Source organism: Myotis nattereri, assembly GCF_964212035.1.
Source record: "Myotis nattereri genome assembly, chromosome: 3".
Taxonomy (NCBI): Eukaryota; Metazoa; Chordata; class Mammalia; order Chiroptera; family Vespertilionidae; genus Myotis; species Myotis nattereri.
This window is the reverse complement of record NC_138077.1, coordinates 201,278,781-201,291,808: the sequence shown is the minus strand read 5'-3', so window position 1 is coordinate 201,291,808 and position 13,028 is coordinate 201,278,781. Positions and strand designations below refer to the sequence as shown.

General features: G+C 59.4%; 1 protein-coding gene across 1 annotated transcript in view; it reads right to left on the bottom strand.

Annotated features, from left to right (window-relative positions):
• The window catches only part of RUNX3 (RUNX family transcription factor 3), a gene marked incomplete at both ends in the record, with an annotated part of 60,285 nt that extends 52,981 nt beyond the window's left edge, over positions 1 to 7,304 (bottom strand). Inside the window, 2 exons of the mRNA XM_081088364.1 lie at positions 6,890 to 6,978; positions 7,228 to 7,304. Coding sequence (XP_080944490.1) covers positions 6,890 to 6,978; positions 7,228 to 7,304 — 166 coding nt within the window. The remainder of the gene's footprint in view (positions 1 to 6,889; positions 6,979 to 7,227) is intronic.
• Positions 7,305 to 13,028: the final 5,724 nt, after the last annotated feature.

The window sequence follows — 13,028 nt, the reverse complement described above, 5'->3', positions numbered from 1 at the left end:
CATTTTTCCCAGACGCAAGAGAAAACCCCAAAGAGGAACCTAAACCTTCGTGCTGCTGCTCCGATTGGACGATTGGACGTGAGAGCTCAGGCTCTCACCAGCAAGCGTTTCAAAGAACAGGCCAGACGGCGAAGGGGGAAGTGAAGGGAGAAGCTGGAAGCCTCTGCGGCTGCTCACTTGTTGGTTCATTCATTTATTCGTCCATTCATCCTCCCTCCCTCCATCCTGCTACCCGGGGCTGCCCTCCTGACAAGGGGGAGGTGAGGGGTGTCTGAGGGCGGGGTGGGTGCTCCGAGGCCTGGAGGGGAGAAGGAGAAGGACCCGGGAAGCTTCCCAGCGGGGCTGGGCCTTGGGAGGAGAGGGCCCGGTTTCTCACCTTCCCCATTCTGCTCAGAGTCCCAGAGCCTCTTTTGCCCAGGAAGAGGCCGAACATAAAATAGTAATTATTAAGTAGTGAATATAGCGTTTCTGGAGGGCTTGCCTCTGCCCCAGGCCTGGTAGAAGCACATAATGTACATTATTGCATTAAATCCACCCAACAAGCCTTGAGGAGGATACTGTTTGTTCTCCCCATTGACCAGATGAGAAAACCGAGCCCAGAGAAGGAAGCACTCCGTCGAAGGCCACGCAGTGAGAAAGCAGTGGGGCCTGGGTCTCCTACGGGCATTTCGTGTCGCCTCTTCCCCAAAGAGCACCCTCTTCTCACCCCCATCTCTGGAAGCCATCGACAAGGGGCCTGGCAGTCCCTCTACAGTCTCCCCTGTGCCCACTGTGGGGGGGGGGGTCTGTATTGGAGAGGGAGCAGGGGGGTGAGCCAAGGGCACATCTGCCAAGTGCAAGCGATCACACTGGAGGCTTGCCGAGGGGCCCAAGGAGCTCGCCGTACTGCGTGAGCGCGCACTGCCTGCCAGGTGCCATCCCAGGGCGCCCCGGCCGGTCACATTCACCCTGTGCAACCCCCTTCGAGGTCAGTGCCCCCGGCCTCATCTCACAGAGGAGGAAAGAGACTCAAAGAGGGGAGTGAGCAGGTCGGCTCACCCAGGTATGAACAGCTTAAGTCTGGTCCCACTCCACAACCATGTGCCAGGCAGAGGGTGGAGCCCAGGGAGCTGAGAAAAGTCTGCTTTCCTGCTGCTGAACGCGAGCCCTGGCTGGAACTCCGAACCTCTCCTGAATTTGCTCACGGTTCCTGATTCCTGTGATTCTCAAGGTCTGAGGGAGTCTCACTCCCACTCCCAGTCCCAGTTCCTGAGCCCTGCTCTTCCCCGCGCGCCCCCCCCCCCCCTTATGCCAGGTGCTTCCTCCAGGAGGTGCTATTTCAATGCCGGCGATGGAGGCCTGGCTTCCAAATCCACGGAGGGCTAGAGCCGGCCCTCCCCCGCCTGTGTACTCAGCACTAAGGTGGGAACGGCTGGCGAGGCCCAGGCTGGCCCCGGACCGAACCGGCAGCTTGGAGCCAGGGCTCCCTGTGGCTGCAGGTGGGCCTGGGGACGCTCCTGCCGAAGGGGGCGGAGCTCAGGCGTGGAGACTGGGTGAGACCCCACCACTCTGAGGGTGGACTTGAGGAAGGGTCTGCAGTGAGAGCTGGTGTTGCAGCTGCCCCACGGAGCCCCAGCCTCAGCTACCCCGTGATGGAGGCGTCTGGTCGGGCTGGAGTCAGGGCCCGATGCTATCTCCTGCCTCTCAGAGCCTCTGGAAGATCAGGGTTTCAGGCCCAGTTGCTCAGGGGCATCCATCTCGGCCCCCCTCCCCTCTGTAAGCGCCCCACCCGCTCAGGTAACTGAGCAAGCCTCCGCTTTGATGCGGCCACCTCAAGGCCGCACCGTCAATGGGCCCTCTATGTGCCCAGTGGGGCCGCTGGCCGTCGTGGGCGCGGTGAGCCTGGACACACAGTCCCACTGTGTGGGGCCCGCTCCTGCCCGCCCCGACCCTGTGGCTGGTGGGGGGCTCCCAGGAATGCCCTTCCAGCCTGGGGGGCACTTTGGACAGGCAGGGTGGTCCGGGGAGCCGGATGTGTGCAGGGCGGCCTCAGGAGCTGCCATCAAAGGGTCGGGGCAGAGGTGGCGCCAGGCGAGCGCCATGGTGGTCGCGGGATGGCTGGCGGTCGGTTCATTCATCTCCCAGGGTTGGTGGGGGATGGGGAGGCCGCCACGGACACGCTCCTCAGGGTGACCCACCATGTTGGGGTGCCCGGGACTCGAGACTTTCTGCGTTAGAACCGGGAGAGTCCCTTGCTGTTGGCCGCTGCCCAGAGTCCAGGAAGGGACACAGTGACTGATCCCTCTGGTCTGGACAGCTTCCTTCCTGTCCAGTGACCCCTGAGTCAGACCATCCAGCGAGGCCTGTGGGGCCTGCGGGGCCATGCTGTGCACCCCGGCCTCCACGCAGGCCTGCCTCACCCCTCAGAGGCCGTTCTCCATTTCTCCCAGGCACCTTCCAGGGAGGAGCTGCCGGCCACTACCCACCAGCTGCTCAGAGAGCCTTGGCCCAACAGTAGAGCCGTCCCCCAGCCTCTGCCATGCCCTCAGCCAGCCCAGGGGGCACCCAGAGTCTTTACTTCCTCCACGCCTCCGCCCAGGCCATTCCTCTGCCTGGGACAACCTCCCCCCCCCCCCCCCACTCCCCAACTGTCACCTCCTACCTTGCAAGGCTCAACCGAGTGTCACTACTCCAGGAAAATTATTCTCTGCTCCAAGGTGGGTTCGTACCTCTCTTTGATCTCCAGCCCCACCCCCCTGTCCCCCAACATGTATTACACCCCAGTACAGTTTCCAGTTTACCCATCTCTTTCCATGAGCCCATGAGCTCTTCGAGGGCAGAGCCTGGCCCAGTCCACCTCCCTAGTACCCGAGCCCCCAGCACAAGGCCAGGCTCGGAGTAATGGAAACATTGACTGAGCGCTTACTCTGTGCCCGGCAGCTTACTCATTTCATTCTCCAGGGCTCCATGAGGTTGGTGGAATCATCACCCCCATTGCACAGATGGACAAACAGAGGCACACGGAGGTGAAGTGACTTGCCCCAGGCTACACAGCGAGTGAAAGGTGGAGTCAGGATTTGAACCAGGAGAGTCTGATTCTAGGGCCCAAGCTTGAATCTCGCCACTGTACTCCTTCATAAGCTTTTGCAGAATTAATGAATAAATGAAAAGCTTGGCCTCTCCAGGGTCTTCTAAATCCTGCCCGTGGCAGTTGAGGGCCATTGTCTCTGGTTCTCTGTCCTGGGGAGAGCACTTTTGCCTCTGGGGGTGAGCTAAGGGGTGCTGTCAGGGGGACCTGCGGTGAGGGGCCGTCCCAGGGGACGCAGAGCAGAGCCTCATGGGCCTTCAGGATGGAGGTGCTGGCCCTCACCAGCTGTGGACGGGCCCTCAGGCATCCTAAGGCCGTTGCCTACATTTGTCAGATGGGAAACCAGGGCCCGAAGAGAGGAGGGGACTTGCCCATAGGTAGTCACAGTGTGGCCGAGCCACAGCCATTAGGTCTCAGCTCCCCCATTTGTCAGAGAAGAATAGGTCCCCCTTGTCCCGCCTGGGAGAGTCCCGGGAGCAGAGATGGGAGGAGGATGAAGTGTTGAGGCCCAGAGGCTCCCCAGGCACCCTGCTCTCCCAGGCCTTCCACCTCAGGTCTGGAATGCTGCCGTCAGTCTGCCCACTCGTGGGGTTCAGCACTGCTCTCTGCTCTCCTCCTCACCCTCTTCTCCACAGTGAGCTGAGGGGAGCTCTGGTTCTTGACTCAAAATGAATGCTCCCTGCTCTCCCGAGTTAGACAAACCCGGGGGGGGGGGGGTAGGGGCAGTTATTGGCTGTTACTCACAAGGAGTCAGACTCGTCAGGGGACCAGGGGTCTGCCTCACTGCTTCCTAGAGACCCCTTGTCACTAGCTGGGTGTGAAGGCGGGGGGAAGGGTAAGACGCTAGAGCATCACCCCGCAGTGCAAACGAAAGAGCAGTCACCTCCCTGTGGTCTGTGGGGACACAGGGAGCAGGAGCTTGGTGATGGTGCTGGCGACCACGCTGGTGGGGGTTGGGGTGGGGGGTTGAAGACAGTGAAGGCCACACAGGGCTGGGCATCAAATCCAACTCACTGCTCCCTTTTACCTACGAAGGAAAGGCAGCCCAGAGAGGTCAAGTGACTCAGACGGAGTCACACAGCACCTGGGTGGCAGAGGCAGGCAGGTACAGGGCTCCTAGTCAGTGGTACCCAAACCTGCCCAGACTGTGCATCAGAATCAGCTTGCGGGGGGGGGGGGGGGGGCGACTTTCAAAACCACCCATGCCCAGGCGCCTACTCAAGAGATTCTGATTCCACAGCCAGAGGTGGGAGTTGGAAGTCCGGGAGGCTAGAAGCTCTCTGGGTGACGTCCCAGACCCAGTGGCTGCATCACCGCCCACTGAGGGCCTGGGGTTTCTGCTCCGTCAGAATTCAGGGGGTCTGGGAACTTGGGCAGGAAACACAGACTTCTTTCCTTTCACTGGCCTCTCACTAACATGTAGCATCTTTTTCCACAGGGTCTTTGTCACCGTGGAAAGCACAGATATTCTCGTCTCATTAGGGTTGTCACAGAGGATCTCCAACTACTATTCACGCTCCTCACTCGTCACCGCCGTGTCGCGGCCGTCGCTGGGGCTCCGTGAGCTCTGCTCCCCGTGTTACTAACAGGTCACATGGCCACGATCTCACAAGCTTGCTTTTTTACAGTCTGCTAGCGCCCTTCCCAAAGGGCTGGTTTCCTCTGTAATCCTGCGGGTGTTGTTTTATGCATCTAAACATGCCATTCTGAGGAGTCCGGAGACTGCCTGAGGCTCCGGAAAGGTCCGTGGGCCAGCACAGGTTAAGGACCCTGCGTGGGGCAGTGTGGAGCCGAGCTCCGCGGGACCCAGAGCTCAGAGCTCCGCGGGGACCGATGGGCAGCTGCAGCCCCAGCCCCGGGAGCCTCGGGAGCCGGGAGCCGGGAGACAGATCCCTGACCTGAGCTGTGAGCGGAACCTGGAGAGCAGACGTGGGCAGGACGGAACCTCTCTGTGAATTGCAGAGAAAGCCTGAGACCCCAGGCCCAGGCCTAGAAAACACATCAGGGTCCCTGTGACCAGGGACTAGCCTGCTCTGCCAGGGGCCTCCTGCCTCCGGCACACACTGGTCCGCCATCCGCCAGGCCCCCCCCCCCCCCCTCCCTGCGAGTCGCCATCTCCCATCTCCTGGGCTACGCGGCGTCAGGACCCATCCTAGGTGGGTCAGCCCTTTCATCCCATCTCCCAATGTTCCTTTGTTTTAGACTCTACATTTCTTCATCTTGCTCATGGAGGGGGAAATAAACACAGATTACAAAGACCCAGCAAATGGTTTTTATAAACTCTTATTTTCTTGCCACAGAACTGCCTTTAATTAGCTCCGAGGACTACAAAGGGAACAGCGTTATAATAGGAGCAGCTTAAAGGAAAGAGCCCAGGGCTCTTGGCTCCTGGACGGGCTGCTGCTGTCAGCAGCCACCAGCAGGTTTGGTGGGAGGCCCCCGCTGCCGGGACGGCAGGCCCCCCTGCCCCCCACTCAGCCCCCGTCCGCAGCCGCACAGCCTGCCTCAGCTTCTCTCCAGGGAGGAGGGACAGGGCCTACCATCAGGCAAGCCCTCTGGACAATAAGCACCCGGATGTGCCTCGGTCCCTGCCCAGAGCCAAGACACCCAGGTCCGGTTGCTAGCAGCGGGCAGAAGGGCAGACAAACAGTCAGACTGACTTCACCATCTCAGCCGGGTAACAGCAACACAGCCCCCCAAACCCTGGGCTTCTAGAGCCTCCGCAGCCCCTTTGTTTGGGAGGGGAGCTGGTCTCCATGTCCAGCCCAGAGGCACCGCCTTCAGACACAGTCCATTCCTAGCCTCAGACCTTCAGCATGTCACAGCCGGAGGGGCCCCTGTTTTTGGCACAGAGAGGTTAAGTAACTTGACTAAGGACACTCAGCAAGACAGCAACTGAGTGGGGACCCAAGCTCAGGGACTCTTGACCCCCAGTCTCAGGTGCCTCAAGCCCATCTGGGCTCCTGCTCGGGAAGGGGTGAGGGGAAGGCAGTAGGGGGCTATCTGAGGTCACAGCACATCAACCCCACAGACCAGAACGAGTCAGAGAAAGGCTCCCCCTGAGTTCCAGCCTCAACCAGAGGTTCTAATTGGGGGTCCCGGGCCCCTATCCTAGTTGAAGGACTCAACCCAGACATTTGGGTCTCTTTGGGAATGAATGGAGGTATAAGCTGCCCAGAAACACTTTCTCGTCCTCTGTAACCAGGTTTGCACACCTTCCCGAGGCCGGCTCCCCCCTCGCGAGGCCGTCTCAGTGCCATCCAGGGCGACACGGTTCTCATGAAAGCCTACAGCCTCCCTCTCCTCCCGCTGCTCCCTCACCCCAGGACCGTCCGGAGGAGGGTCTCAGGAGGGTCTCGCGCAGGGGCAGCCTGGCTCCTGCCTGCCCCACGGCTCTCAGAAGCTGGCCCGCGTCCGTGGCTGCCTGAGTCCGGGTGGGGGATCCAAGCTCTCCGGAGGGCCAGAGGCTGGGGCTGCAGGACCCGGGAGCCCCGAGAGGGAGGCAGGAAGCCACGGGTCACAGGGACACCCCCCAAATCCTCGACCCCAGAACCCTCCCAGACCTGCCCTTTGAAGTCTTGAGGTCTTGTGGTAACCCTGGCCCCCACCACCAACTGTCCCCACCAGCTGAGGGTAAAAGTCTACTTCGCTCCAGGAGACCACCCACCCCCCTTCCCACCTCGGGCTGAGATAGCGGATTTAGGTGGGCAGGCTGTGCCCTTGAAGGCAGCCAGGATCGTCGGTGGAGGGAGGTGATCCGGGGCCTGGCCACGGCTCCCCACCCGCAAGGACCGGCCCCGCGCCCTGGGCAATATTACTCACCGCGGATGAAGGTCGGCGTGTAGGTCGGGAAGGAATCGAAGATGCTGTTTGATGCCATGCCCCGCGCTGAGGAAGGCGAGAACTCGGCCCTTCAGGGGGGTGGGTTGGGATTGATTTGGTTGGCTGTTGTTTTATTTTTTCCTAGCTACTTTTGAAAATAAAGGGGGTGGTGGTGGTGTTGCTTTTAGGGTTTTTTTGTTTTGTTTTGTTTTGTCTGTCCCCCCCCACCACCACCACCCCCCTCCTGTTACAAAAAAGAGAAAAGGAAAGAACGCGAGAGCGTGTGTGAGCGAGAGAGGAAAAAAAAATCCCCAAGGAAAGTAAGTTTCTGTTTGTACCCAAGAATTTGGATTCTCGGTCCCACAGGAATGTCTAGCCACAAATTTTCAACAGAAGCGTACGCAGAGTGTATCATTAGATGGCGGGAAGGGGCCTCGGGCAGCCAGGGCGGAAGAGCTCGCGGGGCAGCGACAGCAAAGCACACCAGCACCAGCGCCTCGGGGAATGAATGAATGAGGCTCGGCCCCCTGACAGAGCCCAGGCTCCAGTGGGTGCGAGGGTGGCCCGGGGGTGGGGAGGACCGGGAGCCAACCAGCTCCTGCGCAGGGCCCCGCAGGCAGCCGAGGGCCTGGCCTTGTGGTTCTGTGGTTGAGGGACCAGGCCTTCACAGTGTCAACCCAACCTCAGCTCACAGGATGCAAGAAGCCAGCTCGCGGCCTGGGCCCATTGGCTGGGCGGTGGTCACCTGGGCCGTGATGTCACGGCCTCTTAGAGGAGCTTGTGGCTGCCTTTCTCTCCTTTGGAGGGGGGAAAAAAAAAGAAAGAAAGAAAGGGAAAAAGAGAGAGAAAAGTGATGGCTTTTATTTGTGGGGCTGGCCTCAGCACGCGGCCCAGAAACAGAACTGAGAGCAGTTGGCGCGGGGGCGGCGGGGCGGTGGTTTGGATCCTGTGGGAGACTCCTTTTGAATGAAGGCCAGCGATGGCCTGGGCGGGCGAGGAGCCCCGCAGGGCCCTCACCGGGCACCGGGAGCCTGGACCCATGTGGGGGGGGGGGAGTGCAGAGGGCTTCCCTCCCTGCCGCCCCTCCTGGCTGCCGCCGACACCACCACTGACCACCACCGCTATTGCCAGAGAGGCGTCCACATGTGTGGCTGGGTGGCACTTCAGGGGGGTTTATGGGAGTTGGGATTAAGTACAAATGGGAAACACATGAGCGGCATCTCCAGCGCTCGCGCCTCCCGGGCCTGCCCACCGAGAGGGCTTCCTTGTGAAAGCCGGCGGCACGGTGTCGGCCTTCCGCGGAGCTTGGTCCTGAGGCCCGAGCGCGTTCGTGAAGGCCCTTTGCTCATTTTGCTCTCCTGTGCATCCCCTTTGGGTTCCCGGCTCCGATCGAACGTTCCCCGGGCTTTCCTACCTCGGGGCCTTTGCTCATGCTGTGCCCCCTCAGCGTGCCTTTCGTCAGCTCCCTTTTGAGTCCTTCATGTCCCAGAGGGTTTGAGGCCCAGAGGGACTCAAAAATAGGCAAGACGTGGAAGATGATTCAACCCTACACTTCGATGTTCCCAGAAGCTTGGTCAGGCCTGGGGGGAGGGTGGTGGCTTATACTATTTCCCGTGCAGGCTCTAGTCTCCCATTTCACAGGCCAGATCACTGAGCCCAGTCAGCTTGTCCAAGGACATAGAACTCTGAGTGGGACCAGAACACTAGTCTCTGACGCGCCAGCCCCGGCCCCCGTCATGACCACAGCACCCTTCAGTGTCCCCTAAGCTAAGTCCTGAGCCTTCAGAAACCCCCTGCAGCCGGCGCTGCTCCCGGTCCTCTCCGGGGAGCCCACACTTGGGGCTAGGCCCCAGCACCAGCCTCAGGCTCCTGGTGGTCTCCAGAGGCTCATGGAGCAGGAGGAGCATCCGGGAGGAGGAGGGGCTTGTCCAAGGTCCCACAGAGACCGGGTTCTGCCCACAGCTGCACAGAGCCCCCGGGAGCAGGGCACCCTGGGACACTGGCTGTCTGGGCCGCATATGGAGCTCCATGAAGGCTCAGTCTTCGGACCCTGAATGGCGAGATGGTGGTGGGGGGGTCCTAACTTGTCCAGGGAGGAAGCAGGTTTATGGCGAAAACTTCGGGGCCCGCGAGCTGCATTTCTGGGTTCCAGTCCCAGCTCTGCTGACTCCCAGCTGCAAGACCACGGGCAAGCCACTTCCTTTCTCGGCCTGTTTCCTTCCCTGTAAAGTGGGGATAACACATTTCTCGGAGAGACAGGCACCTGGGTGAGGACATGTCCACGTCAGTTTCCTTGCCTGAGCCTCAGTGACGTCACCCGGGCTCCGTTATGAGTCAGCGCAGGTAGGGAACCGTCACAGCCCTAGGAGGACAGGCTGTTCCCATGCACGCTCGCCAGCTGGACAGGACCTGCCAGGGGCCTTGCCTCCCGGTTAAATTTGGAGCGTGTGGAGTCCGCCATGTTGTGGACTAGATCAGAGACCACATGGCTGGGAAGACCCCCTTTAACAGAAGCAGAAACCGAGGCCCTGGAGCGGCAGAGACTCACCCCAGACACAGTGAGTCAGTGGAACCCCCCTCCAACACCCCACTCCCCCGCCCCCCGCCACCCCGGGCCCTGCTTCCCGGCCCAGGAGTTCTTTCCGCTTCACCAACACCACCTCCAGTTTCTAACATACCACCCTACGCACGCTGCTGGTTTTTCCACGCCTAAGAGTGGGCCCCCCATAACACCTATAACTTGGTTACCCCGAGGGACTCCCCCTCCCGGGGAAACTGAGTCTAGGCCTAGGAACAGGAGGGGCCCAGGGGCGCATCTGCTCAGGGGTGGTTGAGCGTGTTCCTGGCGTGAGGTAGCAAACACGTACTGGTTGCCAGGGTCCATCCTTCCCCCAAGAGGCTCATAATCTCCACTCGGCCCCTCGAAAGCATGTGCCAGACTTTGAGCGAACCCCTGCAGCCTGCCTGGGGAGCAGGAAGAACATTCCGGAAGCCTGACTTGGGTGCCTGTGAGTTAGGAAGGACATGGTGAGCAAAGGCTTTATTCTTCTGAACCTGCTTGTGATGGAACCTGTGACGTGGGGCCGGTTGCAGCACCCACCTCCCAAAATGGCCAAGAGGACTCAGTGAGAACATGCCCCGAGTGTGCCTGGCGCCCCGGAGGTGCCCGGTTTCCGGGGTGTCCCTTTCCTTCACCTTCTGACTGTGCATTCTCTTGGCAGGCAGCGGGCAGTTGGGTTCCCCCTTGTTCTCCACTGGAAAAAATTATCTGACACCTCAGAAACATCTGAACCAACTAGATTAGTTTAATCCCAAAATCTGGTTGGATAAGAGAATCATAAAAAAATAGTACTTGTGTTCCTTAAACTTTCAATTTTAACTTTAAACGTATAAACGTGCCTGACATGGCCTTCCTCTTGTTCATCTGGCTTAAGTCAACCCTGACAGCACCTCCTACAGCAGCGGCTCTCAACCTGTGGGTCGCGACCCCTTTGGCGGTCGAACGACCCTTTCACAGGGGTCGCCTAAGACCATCCTGCATATCAGATATTGACATGATGATTCATAACAGTAGCAACATTACAGTTATGAAGTAGCCATGAACATAATTTTATGGTTGGGGTCGCAACAATGAGGAACTGTATTTAAAGGGCCAGAAGGTTGAGAACCACTGTACAGCTTCCAGTGGCTTCTTTCACGTGGAGCATGAACGTCAGGATGCTTGTGAAGCCATCAGCACCCGGTAGCACCTGGAGTGGCTGTCTACCCCCGTCCTTTACACTGTCCCGCCCAGACTTCATTCAATTAGTTTTTTCTTAGTAACTTGCCTTTACTGAGTCTTTCCAGGGCATCCCGCTAGTTTCCATAGGAACAGATACTCTGGTTTTGTACCGTATCATCGATAATGGGGCCCATCAGGCAAAGAGAGGCCACTTTGAGTGTTGGAAATCGAGGAAGTTAAATCAGGGGTTATAGGCAACCCAGGTGATGCAAGAGCTCTTCCCCCCAAAAGATGGCGAGGAGCCCCAAGATTAGCCACTGCAGAGTCACTGCCACCCTTCGGCAAGAGGGACACAAGGAGAGGTGGTGCTGCCAGGGACCCCCAGTGGAGGAAGGATGTGGTGGGAGAGCCTAGCATTTGCTGGAGCCACAGGGGAGCCCCAGCCACTACAGAGATGCCCTGGAGACAAAGAGTAAAGGGGCATCTCTCTCCCTCCCACCGTCAGCCCCTCCCAGTGCCTCCCATCGTCGGTCAAATGGAGCTGGAACCAGCTGACTATGTGAAATCAGACCCCGGAATTATAGAGCTAAATGGGGGGTGGGGTAGAATGGATTTGAGGGCAAGCTGGCCTCGGCCTGGCATAATATCCAAAGAAGTTCTGTAACCATGAAAACCAAACGGGCCTGAACAGGCTTGGAAGCAAACCCAACTGATGTTTGACAAGTTGACTGCTCAGGGGGCTGGTGGGAGCAGAAGGTACGGGTCCCAGTGAGGGACCTGCCGGGTTCCAGAAGAGACCTACTCAAGGCCACCCAGTTGGCAGGTGGAGGAGGCAGGACTCAAAGCAGCCTGCCCTCTGCCTGCTTTCTGGTTCTTCGCCCACCCCCACCCCCAGCCTCTCTCTTTCCTGTTGTTTACTTTGAGAACTGCTCACGGTGCCCCCTTCAGAAGCAAACCCCACCCTTCTCCCACTCCACCTTCCTGCCTCGGCCCCTTCTCCAGGACCCTCCGCTGCTGGCCTCACTGCCAGCCCAGGGTAGCTGCCTCCTCACACACCGCAGTGGCATTGAGGATAATCTGATGACAGTTTTAACCACTGTACCTGTCTCACCAGGGACCCCAATGGCTCCATTCATGGCCTCTCCTCCTGCCTGAAATTCTACCATTAGTCACATTTGGGTTTGGATGCATCAATCCAAATATGGGTTTAGCCATAAGTCTTCTGTTAAAGAGACAGGGGAGCAACGGAGTCTTGGAGGGAGGGTAGCCAACTCGGGAGAACAGCACAGGCTGGGCTCCCCCCGGGTCCCCCTCAGTGGGCATGCTGCCTCTCTCTCTCTGCAGACTCTCCCCAATCCTTAAAAGCATGATCCACGGGCCCCTCCATGCCACTACCACTACACACAGAGCAAACCAGGCAGACAGATTGAGATGGGTCTGCCCATTTTACAGCCAGGTAAACTGAGGCTTGCAGAGGGAAGGGCCTCACACAGTCACATGGTGAGTAAGGAGAGTCAACTGCAGGTCGGCTGCTGCCACACCCAGCCATGCCCATGCCCGGGGCATTTCCCTTCTCTCTTCGTCCAGGTGGAGGAGCTGAGCCGTGGGATTGGGTGAGCTGGGTTCAGATCCCAGCTTTGGCACTTCCTACCTGTGCAAGGTCAATGGGCCTAGCAGAACCTCGCTGCACTTACCTGCATGATGGGGACAGTCAAAGTCTTCTTTCTCCCAGGGTGTGCAGTGGGGAGGGAACTCCGGCAGGGCAGCAGCCCTCAGCCGGGTAAGCTCTCCTGCTGCTTTTTGGTTGCTGATAGCCTGAGAGCCCTGGTGTAAGGGGTTGTGCGTGTGTGTGTATGTGTGTGTGTGTGCAGGGGAGAAGGGCAAAGCTGGGCAGTGGGAGGGCATGTGGCTGACTCACAACTTCCTGGGTCCTTGGTGCCCCCCAAGTTGCCCTCCCACCCAGTCCCACCAAGGCTCTGCTGAGCGAGGCCCGACTCTCTGGGCTCCTGGAGGCTGGTGCCAGCACAGGGCCACGGGACTCTGGGTCCCGGCTGTAGGACAGGGCCCTGGGGTGGTCACCCTGGCCCGCGTGTCCTCCCTACGATCCTGGTCAGTCCAGAGGCCTCCCTGTTCCTCTGAGACCCGGAAAGTCTTGCCCATCGAACACTCCCTCCCTCAGAGCCCAGGCCCCGCTGAGGAGGAAAGCAACTCCAAGCAGCAGCTCCTTTGGCTCATAAAATGGATCTTTCTCTGGGTCTTCTGGTGGAATAACCTATTTTTAGCATCAAAGAACTCTGCTAGGGGCTTAGACCTGCTGAGGGACCAGCTTTGTGTGACCACAGGCCCGGTGGAGGCGGGCACTCCCCAGGGGTGGGGCAGGAGGGCCGCCACCCACAGGGCCAGCGGGCGGGCCCTCGG